Source organism: Acomys russatus, chromosome 5 (assembly GCF_903995435.1).
Source record: "Acomys russatus chromosome 5, mAcoRus1.1, whole genome shotgun sequence".
NCBI classification, from domain to species: Eukaryota; Metazoa; Chordata; class Mammalia; order Rodentia; family Muridae; genus Acomys; species Acomys russatus.
Window position 1 is genome coordinate 51,789,476 of NC_067141.1, and position 17,740 is coordinate 51,807,215.

The following is a 17,740-nucleotide window of genomic DNA, read 5'->3' on the forward strand; positions in this document are numbered from 1 at the left end:
CGCTCACAGATGTAAGGCTAGAGGCCCCTGGCTTGAAGCCCTTCCATCCTGCTCTGCGGCAACATGAGGCCACAGTCTTCCACGGCTGTCCACTCTCTGGTGACTTCCCTGCCACAATGGAATGCACTCTGTCAAACTGTGAGCAAAATAAATCATTCCTTAAGGTCTTCCCTTCGGGCATTTGGTCATAGTGATGTGGGAAGCTGGCTAATACAGATGTCTGCTGGAGACAAGGCAATAAAACAGATGAACCAAAACAGATAAGAACTGAGAAATGCTGACTCATCAAGTGTCAGGTTAAGTGTTAGGAGTTTTTAAACTCTTATAGATTCAAACCTATGCTGAAAAATCAAATTTAAACATTTAGCTTACATCACTACCTACGTGAAAATGGTACACAAAACTAAACATTTACTTAAAAATTCAGAGTGTTTTAGGACCTTGAGATTCACTTAAAGTCCTCCATTCTGATAGTAGAGGTAGGTTGGAGGTGATGCCATAAAGCTCAATGCACTAGACAGGCAGCACAGAATTACTCTGGTTGGTACAATGGGGCCTCATGTGGATTACAAAGAACTGGGCAGGTCTGCTGGAGCTGAAAGTCTCCAACCAGCAAAAGCCCAGTGGTGCTTTAAGGGAGGGCAAGCCAATGCAGCCAGCTCCTTCACCACATATATGCAAATCTCAATCTCTGTCTCTATCTGTCTGTCTGTCTGTCTGCCTCTCTATCTATTTGTGTGTGTGTGTGTGTGTGTGTGTGTGTGTGTGTGTATAATAGCATGTAATATATAATATGTATAATAATAATACATAGCAATTGACTTTACAATTCTCTATACAGTAAATAGTATAGAAACAGAATTGTCACAAATTAAAAATATTAAGAAACAATACACATAGACAAAAACGCAGTCTATATACTGTTCATGTATTCTGATTGTACTCTGATTTAAACAAAACAGGCAGAACAGAGACTTTATTAGGCTGTCCATATGCCTCAACGGTACAGCATTTGCTTAGCACACATGCACACAAATTAGTTAAGCAAATACATAAATTCCAAAACTTTATTAGGCACAGGCTGGATATTAAACTCCTTTAAGAAATTGCTTGTAAATAAAAAAAGAAAGAAAGAAATTGTTTGTGGGGGCTAGAGAGATGGCTCAGTGGTTGAGAGTACCACCTGCTCTTCCAAAGGTCCTGAGTTCAACTCCCAGCAACCACATGGTGGCTCACAACCATCTATAATGTGATCTGATATCCTCTTGTGGAGATAAAACACTCATATACAATAAATAAATAAATCTTAAAAAAAGAACATTATTTGTGATATAATTGCAATAATGTAGTGCTCAAATCTAGCTGCTACTTTGCACAGCTGCCCCCTTTTCAGTCACTTATGTGCACCCTTCGGGGACACTGTTTGTGAGCCTGAGCTGGACATTTCACCTGGGAAGTGACTTTACATCAAGGAGCCAGCACAACCTGTCCTTCCCACCTCCTGCCAGGAAATCCAAGAGACCAAGTGAGTGCAGGTCTGCCTGTGAACCTAAGAGAGGCTCTCTCCTGTGGCACATGGACTCTGATTCTCTTCAGAGATGCTCCCATGCTATCTGTCTCTGATGCTGGCTCCAGTCCGTGCCTCAGAGTCCTTGCCATGTTGTTGCATGTCTGTCTGTCCATCCATAACATTGATAACCCTTCTAATAAACTCCCTATTCCCTAGTAAAACACCTTGTGAACCATTCACTACATCCAAAAAGCTAAACACAGTGAGTTGAAGTTACATATTTTTCTTAAGAAAAATAATCCTTTGCTGACTTATTTATGAATGAAATGTAAGCTATCTGCTGTTGTCTGTACAATATTCCAGTAAAACAAACAAAAAAAGAGACTGGAGTAAGGAAACAAAATGGCAGAATATTGCCATTATATTGAAGTTGATTATAGTTAAATGGAGATTGTTGTGCTAGTGGCTCTAAATTAACTCTAAATTGGTGATATTCAAACTTTTCTAGGTTAGCTTCTGGGTTTTTTTCATCTTGGCATTCTTTTTTAAAAAATGAGATCTTTGTGCCTCAGACTCCCAAGTAATTCTGAGAATTTCTCTTTTTAAATAAATTTTATTTAGTTTTTTTTATGTGCATTGTTGTTTTACCTGTATGTGTGTGTGTGTATATATATATATGTCTGTGTGAGAGTGTCAGATGTTGGACAGTTGTGAGCTGCTATGTGGGTGCTGGGAATTGAACCAGGGTCCTCTGGAAGAGCAGTCAGTGCTCTTACCCACTGAGTCATCTCTCCATCCCAAGAACTTCTAACCACAGCAAGCTCCTGGGCAAATCATCAGCCTATAAAAGTGAGTCTGTCTCCAAGATGTCTCCTAAGCACTGTGCAAAAGGATGAGCACTGGACACAACCTAAGCTCGCCCTCTAGAAATCATTAAAAGATTCTGTATTTGAGGAATCCCTGCCCTGGTCTCTCTCTCCATCTCCTTTGCCACTCCTCCCCTTTCCCCTCCTTCCCTCCTTTCCTTCTTTCCCTCATTCTCCTTCAATCTGTACCTCAGTTTTCACATTTCCCTTAAAACACAGAAAAAAAAATACAAATCAGCCATTTCCCTATTTTCGATGAAATTTCCTGTTTTAACATTTTAGTCATTAGATTTGGAAGAAAAAAAACTGGTGATGGTCGTAACAGGTGTATGATTTCTCATGCAAAATAGTAACACTTGATCCGTGTTTGATGACGTGAGACAGATTCAATTGAAGGAAATATGTAGAACACTGATCTCAACATTGATAATTATCTCCCGTGTTCTAGGCAGAGAACTTCAAACGCATCTTTTAGTTAGTCAGAAACTCACTTTGAAAGAAATGCACTAAGTCTCGGAGTGGCACAGCAGCCTGACTGCATCCACAGTCACCCATCAAGAAGCATGACTATGAATCCAGGTTCATTGGACAATGAACAAGAGTTCTCAGTATGGGACACTGGTTCTGTCCTCTCTCCTCATTCACTTGCTTGTTCAATACAATATGGGTATTATCTCATCGTGAGAAATGTTTCAGAAAGGGAGACAAAGGACTCATGGGAGAATAAGTAGATGAAATAATAGCACCAAAGGCTACCGATGTCAAAATATGTGTTCAGAGGATGGGAAAGTGGGCAGGGGCCAGAGCAGAAGAGCCTGCACATTGTCCACAGATGCCAAGTCATTGGAAACCCAAAGTGTAACTGTCAACATGTTAATTCCCAAGGAACGCACATGTTAGTATGCTTTCCACACCAAGGATGTCACAATTACCTACATTAATGTCTGCAGAGAAATCAAATGATAAGAATCTGTCCTGATTAGAATACAAATTTATTTATTTCATCTACTTTTGAGCTTAGAAAAATTGCTCATTTGCAGTAAGTATTCAAAGTGTCATTGGACTTGCAGAAAAAGAAGATAAATATTTTCTTCCCTTCCCTTTGAAATGTATGCTATTAAAATGCCGGGCTTTTCACAACATCTAAAGTACTGTGGTGGGGGTGATTATTGATAAACACACATAGACACATGGTCAAATTAACTTTAAAAAGTCGTAGTTACAACTCATTTTATCTGTTCAAAACAATGTGTTTTGAAGCAATGTTCCAAATAGAGGAGAAGGTACTCAGTTTCTCAGGAGTTCAAATGAGACACAAAAGAATGAGAATGGTCCTGATGACAAACACTTTAAAAATAAGGGAGATGGCATGCCTAGATGCAACAAAGGGCCTGGCACTCTAATCAAGTCAGTGCAGAACACTCAGGAGAGTGAGAAAAATCAGAGACCTGTTCCACTATGAACCACTTGACTACAAAGTCAACTACAAAATCCCAAAGACTGTAAATCAATCAATCTCAATTGGACTTATAAATAAATAAGCAACATAATAAAATAGAATGGGATATTTAAGTTTCTCTCCTATATAAATGAAGACACCAGAGGGAAAAGATACAATATTAATGTTTCCTACTTTGAAAAGCTCTTAAATATTCTAAGACAGTGGCAAGCCTACCACAGGTTCCATTTGCAGCTCTGGGCCTAATGAATAAACTTTGTATAAACTGTGCCCTGTGTAGAAGGTGCAGACATGGAGTCACTGGGAACATAACTCTAGTTCCTGCTTAGCTCACTGAGCCAGGAACATCAGTCAGGCCAGAATAAAACAAAAATAAAAAAGAATGGCTCGGTGAGACAGCTTGCAAGGGCCTCTGTGCTAGCGATAGCCCTAGCCAGAGTAAATACGCACAGACGAGGAAATGGAGTGTTGTGAGTACATCAAAGGCTGTGTCTGTGGGAACATGGGCACTCTTTGAGTTACCAATACAAAAGGTTATCATGGGTTCAAAATGAAGCTTGAATAAGACCACACCTCCTTAGCTCAGGCCTTAGAGCAAATGGCTGACATATTTAAACAAGAGGAGAAACAACAGGCAAACAACAAAAAGCGAAGGCCAAAGCTCAAAGAAAAGTGTGATGTGAGGATGAAGGCAGCCTGGAGCGGTGTGAACATAAGGGGAGGAAGACAAGGATCGATGGCCACCTCTATAAGCTAAGAACAGGCCCTGCACAGACTCTCCTTCAACGGAAGGAACTAACGCCGTCAATGCCTTGATTTTGAACTTCTGGTCCCTTGATGTAATAGAAAAGAAGCTTCTGTGATTTGAAGCCCCTCTATCCATGATTAGCCTTCCAGAGAACCTAACATGCAGGACATATATTATAGCGGCTAAGATGCCAACTCAGAAGTGACACAAAAGTGGCTTTCACCTACTTGAACCACAGCATTTAATATCTTTAATCAAAATCACAATAGTAATCTCTACCTGAAGTAGTTGACAATTATTGCAACTAACACAAGTAAAGTACTTAGTACCAAGACTGGCCTACATGGAATACATGTTCATTGCAATGGCGCCGATGGTACTATTATTATTGATATTGATATTATTGATATATATTGCTAGTCTGATGATGATGATCATGATGAAAACATAAACATATGTGGGTATAAATATCTGTGGTACTTATAGTATTAATGCAATACTAAAATAAACAGTGGATGAGTCACACATACAACCCATGTGTGTTAAACCAATGGACAAGCACGGAATGATTAAATAGGGAAACTCTGCCCTCTAGTGGCAGAGACTGATGCTCATCAAACACCTATGAGCACATCTGTTTCCCTTGAAGGGTGAGGCATGTGAACGTTTCCAACAGATGATAGATATGCTTGCAGAAGGACCACAAACCTTCACCGTGTTAAGCTACTGACGTTTTATGCTCTGCCCATTGTGGTATTTGGCATGAATTATTTTAATGAAGATGCTTGTGTCATCTCTCTCACAATGCTTACCTCATCTCATTGGAAAAGTTGGGGAAAAGAGAAGAAAAGATGTCTCCCTGAATTACACCAGAGCATTATTTGGACCATAATTTGACCCAAATAAAACCCAAATATTTATTAAATGTACATATAGAAGAAAGACAATAAACTGCAGCAAAGAAGGTTTTCTGGGTTTACCGCTGGACAGCGTTCGAGAAGAGACTGCAAACATCATCAACTACCCCTTTTCTTTGTCCTCAAAAATCCTGCCCAGGAAATGCCTTTGCTGTAATGATACCAAGGAAGACACTTCATGGGTGGATTTCATGATGTAATGATAAACAGAATTCATCCTTGTAGTATGACTGAGAAATCAACAAAAGAAAAATAGGCAGCTATCAAAAACAGTATTTTTTGAAAATTCACCCTAACTGGGAATTAGAGAAATTTGAAGGAAAACAACAGGGCTTTGACTTTCCTAAGTCTGCTTCTTGGCAGGAATTGTGATGAATGATGCCACCAGGACTAACAGAGTCTGTGAGGCAACACTCTACTTGAGCTTACAGAGGAGCTTTAAAGTTGGGGACACATTGGCACAGGTTTCCAATTTCAAGGAAATATCTGAAAGAGATGCCTGGCAAATGAAAATTCTTGAATAATTGTTATCACAATGACTAGACAAGTATATTTATGCCTAATGTGATGTTTGTATTTGAATTGCATGATATAATGGAATGTACTCTCTTATGAACGTTATATATATATATATATATATATATATATATATATATATATATATATATATATATGTATGTATATATGTGTGTGTGTGTGTGTGTATACACATATATACAAATACATGAAAAAAACCTAAATGGTAATATAAAAAACATTAATACTGAAACATAGCCATATGATATTGCTAAATAAAAAAATAAGTAAAACTTTATATAAAATAAAATCTCACTTTATAAAGTAACAAATTAGCAAAACATTAAGTGGCTATGGCATGAAATGTTCACAGAAGTTATCTCGGATCCTCAAGATTAACAGATGGTCTTCGTTTAAAATTTTTGTCTTAGGGTTCACAATTAGAAAACTATATGGGTATGAAAGTCTCTTAAATAACAAGAAACCGTGGCCAGCACTGGGACAATGTCACTGCTAAAATCACAGGACCAGGGCTAGAAAAGCACATCCTGGTAATTAAGGGGGACTGCCAAGGTCTCATGAAACAAGAGGCACTGTCACCCAGCGTGGCATCATTGAAAACTACAGTCCGTCAAGGAAAAGCAGCTTGTAAATCCCCCAATTCAAAAGCGAGAGGTAAGACAAGAGGAAAGTACTGAAGACAAGAAACTAATCACACACAATGGGAAGCACGTGAAAGTCCAGCTACAGAATGATCCAGTTCTGCGAACCGGCCAAGCCCACCTGTGGGATGAGGGAGGCAGTCAAGATTAAAGCAAAGGTGTACAAAGTTTAAAAGCAGCACCCTCAAACAAAAGAAACAAAGAAAGCTTGAAAAGTGATTTTTCAAAAACACCTTGAGATCTCGGCAGCGAGCTGAATTAACTATATTTAATAAAGCTGCACAGACTTTGGGACACAAAAGCATATAAGATATGAAGAGTGTTGCCACAAAGTGGAAGGAGCGCCAAGAGTCTATTTAATGTGAGACATAGTATTGTTGATATTTTCATGGTATTTTAAAGGTGTAGTGCTTGGAGATTGAAATCAGGTGAGCACCTACCCTTACTGCACGTCCTTTCATTGACACTTTTTTTTTAAACAATTGTTTTTGTATGGGAAGATGAACTCTTAACCACAGCAGGATTGTAGTAGGATAATTGAGTGATTGCTTTTATTTTTCCTGCCTGCTTTCCTAAATTTTTCATGTTCTTATGGTGAACACATTTTATTTACATACCTAAAAACAAAATTTGGTTGGGGAAAAAAAAAATAAAGGCACAGACTTGCTCTGGTTAAGAACTTCTCCCCGGGGACTCAAAGGTTAGCTAAGCTGAAGGTCTTCTGTCAACTGGTTTTTATGGTTTTGTTTTTCCAGGGCTGGGAAGCTTTCTGTTATCAGCCACGGGTCATTACCCTGGCATCTGAAAGCCCTTATCCAGCCCTTTCCAAGAAGATGTTCCAGACCTAGCAAGAGGCACACAGTCACCTTGACTTCACTAGAAAACAAATGCAAAATGAAGACGGGGCAGACAGAGAGCCATTGCTGGCTGTCAGAGCTACTCAGAAAAGGGACAAGACAGGAAAGACCTTCAGGAACAAGGATCTGCGCTTCCCCAAGCAGGGCTAATGCTGGTTGAGAAGACAAGACCAGGAGGGATAAAGAAAAATAAATAAATGACAAGATAAAGACTGGTTAGTAAGTGAAGCCAGGTATGGTGGCACATGCCTGCAATTCTAGCACTGGCGAGTCCAAGCCAAAAAGACCATACCATTGAGGGCCGGGCTACACATGGGACCCCTGTTTCGTTTCTTTAAAAATGGTTTCTTAAAAAGCCACCACTGGAAATTTAGCCTTTGCTATTTTGAGTGATGTCGAGTGAACTGAGGGGAAAGTTCACAGAGTAGATGAGAGCGAGGCACAGAGAACAACCAGACACAGTGACCCTGGCCAGGAGTCACACAAGCACATCCCAAGGCCACATCGTTTTGTGCTTTTCCACACATTGGACTTTGGGGGGTTTCTTCACAAATTACTGCACGGGTTTTCACACATCAGTAGTCTTGTTTATTAGAACATTCCTTCAAAGGGCACCCTGGTCCCTCTTTGTAAGAATTAGAGTTTACAAAATACAAAATACAGGGCCAGGAAGCAATCACTCACAGGGAGGGAAGGGGAAAGGATGAGGGAATAGAAAAGAAAATGGGACTAGCAAAGGGGAGGGGCTAGAGAATGGGGTGGGGACTAGGGAAGGGGAGGAGAGGAAAGGGAGGGAGGGAGGGAGGGAGGAGACTGGGAGATAAAGAGTATACCTTGCTGCTGCGACAAAGGAAAGGAAGGCAAGATCAAGCCTGCTCTGTTGCATCATGCAAGAGGGAAGAAGCCCATGGTGGTTTCCCAGCGGCCACACCCAGCCTGTTCCAAGGGGCAAACAGAGGATGGCTCTTTAGCTTTGCTGAACTGGTACTGGAGTTATCCACCCTTCTAGGGTTGTTTTGTTTTGCTTGAAAGACAGAAAAGGCATGGTTTTCCTTTCATCACTCACATGGCCTGACATCAAGATTTCTTAACTGCTGGTTTGTGTTTCCTGCACGGAATGACTGACAGATGTGGTTTCCAGAGTCTGCCAAGTAGACTTTATGCGCACTGCACACCTTATGTTTCAACTCATGATTCAGAGCCCTGCAAACATGCTCTCTATGCCTGGAGGAAAAGCGCTTAGCTCTTTGCTTGGTGGCATGGGAGTCCCTGCCTCAGATTAAAATACTTGAAGGAATTTTTTTTTTTTTTTCATTCTCTTGGTCTTAACCCAAAATTTCTCCTGGCTTTGTTGCTGTTTTGCTTTTAGTTTGGCTTTTAGAGACAAGGCCTCAATCTGTAGACCAAGCTGGACTTAACCTTTGGACTGTTTCCTGAGTGCTGGGTGAGAGGTGTGCGCCACCCACCAACCAATGATAAGAATCATTACGTTGTATCTAATCTGTGACTCTGGCTCACACATCCTGCCCCTTTGTCCTCTGCTCTCTGGAGACCCAGATAGCCTATCAGTTGTTTAAATGGAATATCATATGCTTCTTCACACACACTAAGTGTTCCTCTCATCCCCATTCGGCCAGTTTTCAGCTCCATTGTTACTTCCTTGGGGAAATATTTTCCAATCATTCCGACAAATTCCTTTAAGATAGCCCAATACTCATTCCTTTCTAAATATATAACCTAGTTATACTTTAACTATGTAATTTCTAGCATTTAGTCCAGTTACTTTATGTATGTTTTATGCTAATTTAATGCCTTCTGTTCCCACCAGTGGACTTCAGGCCCCATGAGAAAAGAAGCTATATCAATTTGGGCTCCTTGCAGGAGCATGCAGCCTACACTGTATACATTCCACAGACAGAGGGTGAGTGTCATCCCTGTGCAGAGAAAAGGCAGTATGTCTGCAATTGAGAAATTTGGGGACTGGGTCTTTAAGAATGTAGGGACTGACTCAAGGAATCCAAATCTAGGCATTATATTTTAAGGTATTTGGTTTCCGTTTTTAAGGCCAAAGAATGAATTTTTCTTTTCTCATCTATAGGTGTCTAGTACAGACTCACTGTCTGAAGAAAGCAGGAAGGAAAAAATTATGGGAGGAAGGTTTTGCCTGTGACCCAGGGCAAATCACTTCATGCCTGTTCCCCAGCTGAAGGCCACACTAGAGAATTTCCACAATCTGTAATTCAGGGAGTTATTTGTTCATTTGTTAGTTTTTTACTTCCATGTTCTTCCCACTTTGGATTCTGCCTGATGTCAGAGACCAGCATGTGGTGGGCTACACTACTTAGCACCTCAGATGGGTTGTTTTGGTGTGTGTGTGTGTGTGTGTGTGTGTGTGTGTGTGTGTGTGTGTGTGTCTGCAGAAGCCAGAAGAAGATACCAGAATCCTTTAGCTGTAGTTCTAGTCAGTACACAGAGTGGTGAGCCATCCGACATGGGTGTCGGGAACAGAACTTAGGATCTCTGCAAGCGCAGCGAGGGTTCTTAACCACTGAATAATCTTTCCAGTTTTGTGGATCAGATTTGGCGTCATGGTTTGGATCACTTTTTAATGTATTCAAATGACAGTTACCACCAGGTGGCAAGGTCCAGAACAGTTACATCAGAGAGAGCATGTTGGTACCAGCAGAAACAGTGGCAAGTTACTGCAGGATGGCGAGCATGGCAGATGGAGACGCTCTGCTATATAGTCTTGACAGCTGACCCTGAGACATCCAGATCTGCAATGCAGCGATGGGAAAAAGCAGCCCAGAACAGCTTGTCTCCAAAGCTAACTGCTCTGGTTGTCCAATGCCACTGTCATAGGATTCAAAACTAATGAGAGGAATTTTGAATGGTTTCAATTATTCAGCCAAGTGCTAAATAGAAAAAGTAAAGGCACAACCCCTTGCCCACCAAATGTGGGCTAACCTGTAAAACTAACTAGAGATGTATGTTTTTGTACTGATGTTTTCTCTCCTAATACTAGTTCATACTAATATTCTCTACAAACTAGAACTTGAAGCCCACTTCCCTTCCACACCTCTTCATAGACACATACTAGAACCCAACTAAGTTTTTCAAGCTTCCCTCAGAAATCCTTGAGTCCTTCTAAGACCAGCGCAAGGGACGCTCTTGAAATAACTTGGGACTATATTCCCCAATGACTTGCAGCATTAATTAACACAGCTCATTAATTCATCCATCACTCATTAATGAACACACAACAGTCTGTTATCTCATTTCTCGTAGGGCCATTTGTCTGGTTTGTCTCCTGTTGAGTCTCGTGAAAGACTCACTTCAGCCTATAGTGTGCTTTGGATAAGACAGCTGCATAATTGATCTCTAGTAGCTGAAAAGAGAACAGCCCAGATGGAACCCAAGATATTTGCCTGTAGCGTCAAGAACCCCCAGAAACGTTCTGAGGGCACTTTGTATCACTTTTAAGTCCAAAGGTCAAGGTATCTATAGCAAGCTTAGCACCTACCCAATTCCTAGATCAGTTCAGTCACAGTGAGCAAAACGGCATAAAAAGACAAATGCTTTCTCTTTGAAGAGAACCAAGTCTATATTTTCCTGCATGATGTCCCTATCAGATAATTGTGTCAAAAATCTGTAGTAAGCTGCAATTTTGCCTCTTCTCTGACCTTGGGCAACACCAGTTTAGCTTCTATGCCTAGTGGGCATTGTCCTGCACTTAACATCACCCTTAGGAAAGCACATCACATACTACATATTGGTACAGGGACAAACAATAGCCTTTACTGTCTTGCTAGCACCCAGCAATACACAGAAGGCCCGAGGCAAGAGGATGGCTAATTCATAGCCAACCTGGACGGCACAGCAAGTTCAAGCCAGCCTGAGCTATATAATAAGATCCTGTTACAAAAGTGTAAAAGTTAGAGATGCAGCTTAGTGGTAGAGTTCTAGCCTAATGTGCATAAGACTGGGCTCCCTCTCTAGTGCCATGAAAATCAAAACAACTTTGCTGGGTTTTTAAATCATGTGGCAGAGTACACAGCCTGGGATTACCTCTAAAAATCCCTCACATGAGTCACTTTGTATTGATTAATTTGCATGTGAACTGCTCAGCGCTTAGAGGCTAGGAACCATGTCCAAGGTCTCATGGCTAAACCCAGTTGTGTCTGATGCTAAGGCTGGACTTCTAACCACACTCCATGCCACTCAGCTGATCTCTTTTTCTTCTCCCCAGAATTATGAAAAGACACTAAAATAAGGGAAAGAAAAAAAGGAAAGAAAGAAGGAATGGAGGGAGGGAGGGAAGGTGGGTAGGAAAGAAGGAGGGAGGGAGGAAGGAAGGGAGGGACAGACAGAGAGAAAGAGGTAAGGGGAGGGAGAGTGGAAAAGAAAGGGGATGAAATACCTGATAAGACCCAAGTCTTCTCCATTCAAATCCACCAGTTTCAAGATTAGCATTTCCCTGTCTGTGTTTGAAGAATACCTGCCAGCAAAATAAAGAAACTTTGTCAGTTTGTATTAGAGACTGACTCTAATCTACAACAAACAACAGAAGCAGACACAACTAATGAACAGGGCTGGGTGAGAGGCTCAGCGAGTAAAGGCAGCAGCCTGGCAAGCCCAGAGACCTCAATTTGATCTCCAGAACTCACATAGAAGTGAAAGGAAAGGACCAACTCCCAGAAGTTGTCTTCTGACTGCCACATACACGCTGTGACATGAATGCTCTCAAACACACATGCATTCATGCTTGTATGCACACGCACACGCCCACACGCACAGATAATAAATACATTTTAGTACCTCTTAGTGAGCTCTGTAATAAAGAGTAGCCTTGTACTGCAGGCAATACCTTATTCCTCGGTTAAATGAGCAGGTAACAATTAAGATCAGTGCTAGGGGCACTAGATCAACTAACTGAAGGTAAAATTCATTTGTATACCATATGTATGGTGCTATGTAACATGGATATGTCTCTTACAAACAGGATTTGCATATGAGACATATCAACTTTCAATAGGCTATCTTCAGACCGACACAGAGAATGCAAACCACAGTCAGTCAAGACCTGAAACTTCAGAATTCTCCATCTTTTCAAGGGCAATCAGAAGACTGTAACTTCTAAAACTAAGTAGCTTTGGAAACTATGCAAATGCAAGCTGTCAAGCAGCCAAGTTGGAGTTGACACGTCACTGTACATTGCCACAGTACCCACGTAGTCATCTCATCGCTCACAAGCCTGGCTCATTGCTTTAAAAAACAAACAAATAAAAAAGAAAACAAAAACAAAAACAAACCACGGAGCCCTTGTGCCCACTAGCTGTTCTATTTAGTTATGATTGTGATTTATCTGGCTCGTCCTCCCAGATTCTCTCTCGCCCTTCCTTGCTCAAGTCAGGGAGAGACTATGATGATGATTCTAGACAACACATAATAAAATAAAGTGGTATAAGCCCTGCTCATTAAATGGTGTGCTTTGTATGTTGAAGTCTCCACTCCATCGACAGAGAAACTGAGGCCTCACGGATTGAGATGAGAAGTTCTGAAAGGTAACACAGTCGAAACTAATGGCTCTCAGCAGGGCCCACAGTCCAAGCCTCCACGTGGCCTCCCACAGACTACAGAGATGGTGAAAAGAAAGGGTGTCTGTCTCTACCTTCATTCCTTGTTTCTTCTCGCCTGAGATAAACATGTTGGAGTTGTTTTCTTTCACACCTTTCTGAGATCCCATGACACCCAACAACTGGCCCACTCTGACCTCCGATTTTGTTGCTGTTCCAAAAAGAAGATACAGACAGCAACATTAACGTGATGATGCCCCTCACCTTGCTCTCTCAGACTGTGGGTTCTTAAGGTAAGAAGTGGGGCTTCGGTTGATCTGCACATTAGCAACATTTCCTTTGTTGAAAAGGACTTTGCCTGGTTTAAGATTTTCGTGTGCTATCTCGATGCTCTGAAAGTTTAAAAAAAAAAAAAAAGAGTTGTAAGTTTATGGGTCTTTGTAGAGATGATGATCAATACAGGCGAAAGAGCTCATTGACCATTCCATTGTCTCTAATATGCCCCCCTATTGGAGAGTCCCAAGGCCAGTATTGCTCTGGAGAGAAATGGAAATGGCCTTCACGGTTGAAAGAAGGGAAGTTCTGTGGGTAAGGGCACTTCATCTTAGGAGCCACATCCAGAAGAGTTTGGTCTCTTGGCCTCTGAAGACTGCTGGGTCAAGAACAATTTTACATGTTAGGTGGCCAAAGTGGGAGCCTTGATTCCTACTACTTTGAAACACAGTTTTTCATATGTCTTACAAATATCCAGCTTCCACCTCAATTCCATCATCCTCTTTGTTTTCAAACATTTTTAACTGAGAGACATAGTGAATGGAATATTTTTGATCAAAAGTTAATATGTATTTGCTTGCACATTCTAAAACAAAAGATTTTTTTAAGTTTTATACTATAATGAGAGAAGCATAGGAGAATGGCAAAATAGACGGATCCAGAGGGTCCTAGAAACCTACAAGAAGAACATTATGAGAGGCAGATTTGGGCCCAGGGGTCCCGCTCAAACTATGGCACCAGCCAAGGACAATACAGGCGGTAAACTTTAAACCCCTACCCAGATCTAGCCAATGGACAGAACATTCTTCACAGTTGAGTGGAAAGTGGTGCCTCGTATTTGACCAAATCCCCTGGATGGGGAGACCTGGTGGCACTCAGAGGAAGGATAGCAGGTTACCAAGAAGAGGCTTGATACCCTATGAGCATATATAGGGGGAGGAGGCCCCCCTCAGTCACAGTCATAGAGGAGGAGAGTAAGAGGAAAATGAGAGGGAGGGAGGAATGGGAGGATACACGGGATGGGATAACCATTGAGATGTAATATGAATAAATTAATAATAAAAAAGTTTTATACTATAACTCTACCCTTACTAAGGTATATAGTATGTGTTTCCCAATCTACTTTACTGGGTTCTTTCATAATTAATATTATACTTATAATTAATTATATTGATTATAAAATCATTATATAATTAATATTCCTTATAACCCATGACATTTATTTCATAAACACATAACACATTGCTAAACACAGTATTAAAATATTGTTTAAAAATGCCTGCCTTTGTCAGGTGAATCTCTGCATTGGTGATTTGTTTTATGGGGGAAAAATTGAGAAGGGTTAAACCTGGAAAGCAAAGGAATGAAGAAAAACACTGACAAGAATCTCACTTAAGAATATGATAAACTGGAAGACAGAGGAGAGAAGAGTGCACAGGTGTTCATGTCAGGGATGGGAGAGGCACGGGAAGGTGTGGCTGGGACCCCATGGAGAGAGGCATCTACTGTAGATACCTTAGAATAGTAGTCTAATTGGGCCCTTTGTGCTTTGAGAAAAATAGAAGGACATAACAGAATTACTTATTGTTACTTGCAATTCCTTGGTGTTTTTTCCTCCTCCTGTGACACTGAAGAGGAAAGACTGCGGGGCCCCTATAGTTACCAGCTGCATACAAAATGCTTACTGTATCTTTAGATGATGGCATGGAGTTTTGCTGCTCTAGGCAGACCTCTTCTTTTCCAGGCTTAATAGCCCACAGCTCAGGACTAGAAGCAGAGGTGAGTTAGGGCCTGGTGTTAGAGTACACACTCGTATTTCCAGTACACAGGGGGCTGTGGCTGTAGAACAGCAAGCCAAGCCAAGACTTCACAGTGACACTCTATTGGAAGAAAGGGAGGCTATGAAGAAGGGAAGAATATCATACAAGAAAACAATAAGGTAGAAAAAGAAAGGAGAGGCGTGAAGGTGCCTAGGTTAGGAATGGGAGAGGAATTGGGAGGTGGAGTGATGAAGGGAGCGAGGAAGCAATGTAAGGGGAGAAAAAGCTAAGAATGGAGTCCTGAAAAGTGAGTGCTGTGGCTGAAAAGCCATGCCTGTTAACTGCTAAATGCTATTTCTTTGCATCAATAGAAGGCCAATGGCCTTCAGATAACCCTGCCTTTCTTGTTAATTCTGCACATTAACTCACACAAGTCATGAAGAATATTATGCTGCTTAGCTTTCAGAATGTAATATGTATTTGCAGACCTGCTGCAAGTGTGCTAGCCACAAGGGGAAAAGAGGTTCACAGCCTGGATGACAGAGCCTTAATTTACGGCCCTGGCCTTCCTGCATATTGCTCCCTGACCCCACAGCACCTCTATTCCTTCCCTATAGAAGCTCTGCCACAGGTGACTCTCAGATACTGCAGTCTCCTCCCACCTTCCCACCGACTGTCATTTCCTGAGGATCAGTGTCTGAGCTGTCAAGAGACAAACCTGCTTCTGGTAACACTGGGCAAGAGGAAGAAAGGTAGGTCCTGACACTGGACTCAGAACTCCAGGGAATTGCTCTGGGCCACACTGAACTCCTTCTGAAACATCTATGCAAACGGTAAACCACAGCTGCCAGGGTGCTCTGCAACCTACCTTCACGATCCCAGAGGCCATGTACTGAAAGGTTCGATTGCTGAATCCATGGCTGGCAAGTACAAAGAATGTATCTTGGAAATACCCTGATGGAGCTGAGTGGGTGTGAACGCCACTCAGGATAACGTTGTCTCTTCGATACAGGGAGCCATATTTACTCTGTAGTCTCTTCAGGACCTTGAGAGGAAACAAAACATAGAACTAAGAAGAATCTTATAGAATCTCAGCAGGAAGGAGAGTTCTGAAGAGCTCAAGCACTGGTCAGTCCCACCCACTTCCCTTTTAACTCGGCCCTCCCTCCAAGCTGCTCACCATAGCAACAAGTGCAATGATGACAGCAGATGCTCATGCTTTGTAGAGCCTTGCTGCACTGGGTAGGGATTTACGTACATTGAGTTATTTAAATTATTCATAACAATGCCAAAAGTAGTCATTATCGGATACACAACAGTTGATTTTTGCATGAATTGAAGGAGAGGAAAAACTCCAGGCCCAGGTCTCTCTCACCAGAACTCTTATCTATTTCTCTTTCAAAATCTAGTATTTCTTACAGATCGAAATAGTGTAAGTTTGACCCTCAAAGGTGTTTTATTACAGTGAAAGAAAAAGACAAAAACAATTATGTGCCGCTTTACCATATGGAGATGAATTCTAGGCAGGAAAACATGGCAGAGTAAGGAAAATGGTGGTGTTTAGTAGGGGGCAGAGGTCTTCCTGAAGAGGAGTTGTTTGGCAGCCGTTAGAGAAGCTGTTCCTGTTGTGTCTAGGAAGAGCATTCCAGACATGGGGAAGAGACTCTGCAAAGGCCTCACACCCTCAGTTCGCAAGATGAAGAATCCTCTGTTCTCTAACATAGACTGTTCCACTATGGTCTACCCTCAGGGATCCAGTGGAGGACTCATGTAAGAAGAAACCATCCTGTCAGAACTAACATGCTAGGCACATGAGTAAGGAGCCACACCATTCAGGGCTTTTAAACACATAGAAACCCCCACCACAGTCATACCAGATCAGTACTGCTTTAAGCCACTAGATTTTTTTTTTTTATTTCAGTGTTCAGCAGTAGATACAGTAATCAGTCAATCAATGAACACACACATGTATGTGTAAATACACACAGATCCACATGCATCAAGAAAATACAGAAACAAATTAAATGTTGCAGAGTAGCTAATTATGAGTCTGCTTAGTCACCTGCAATCTGACATTTACTATTATTGTTGCCCCTGTATGGCATGTCATTAAAATGACCCCATAGAAGTGTCCATCACAAAGCAGCCACTAGCAGTGCCTCTCATGAGATATTGCTATTCATTTTCAGCATACTATTGGTCTAAAGAGGTAGGAGCTTATGGGCTGTGTACTTAGCATGCAGAGATATCAAGTTATTCTCCTCTTTAACAAGCTCTATCGCTCCAATTCTGTGGTCTGTAAAGCAAAACAGAAGACCATATGAAGTACTTTGCCCATTAACTAACTATCAATGCACTTAGGGTTACCATGTGTTATGGTTGTTTTTATTTTTTTTTTTTTTTTTTTTTTTTTTTTTTTGGTTTTTCGAGACAGGGTTTCTCTGTGTAGCCTTGGCCATCATGGACTCGCTTTGTAGACCAGGCTGGCCTCGAACTCACAGCGATCTGCCTGCCTCTGCCTCCCGAGTGCTGGGATTAAAGGCGTGCGCCACCTTTTAATGTCAACGTGCCACATATTCTAATTACCTGGAGAGAT

The 17,740-nt window shown here is 41.4% G+C and overlaps 1 protein-coding gene across 1 annotated transcript in view; it reads right to left on the reverse strand.

Moving 5' to 3' along the window:
* Positions 1 to 17,740, reverse strand: part of Asah2 (N-acylsphingosine amidohydrolase 2) — a 61,617-nt gene that overhangs the window by 35,991 nt on the left and 7,886 nt on the right. The window contains exons 4-6 of the mRNA XM_051146339.1: positions 16,013 to 16,189; positions 13,376 to 13,503; positions 11,956 to 12,033 (exon numbers count right to left, since the gene is read on the reverse strand). Coding sequence (XP_051002296.1) covers positions 11,956 to 12,033; positions 13,376 to 13,503; positions 16,013 to 16,189 — 383 coding nt within the window. The remainder of the gene's footprint in view (positions 1 to 11,955; positions 12,034 to 13,375; positions 13,504 to 16,012; positions 16,190 to 17,740) is intronic.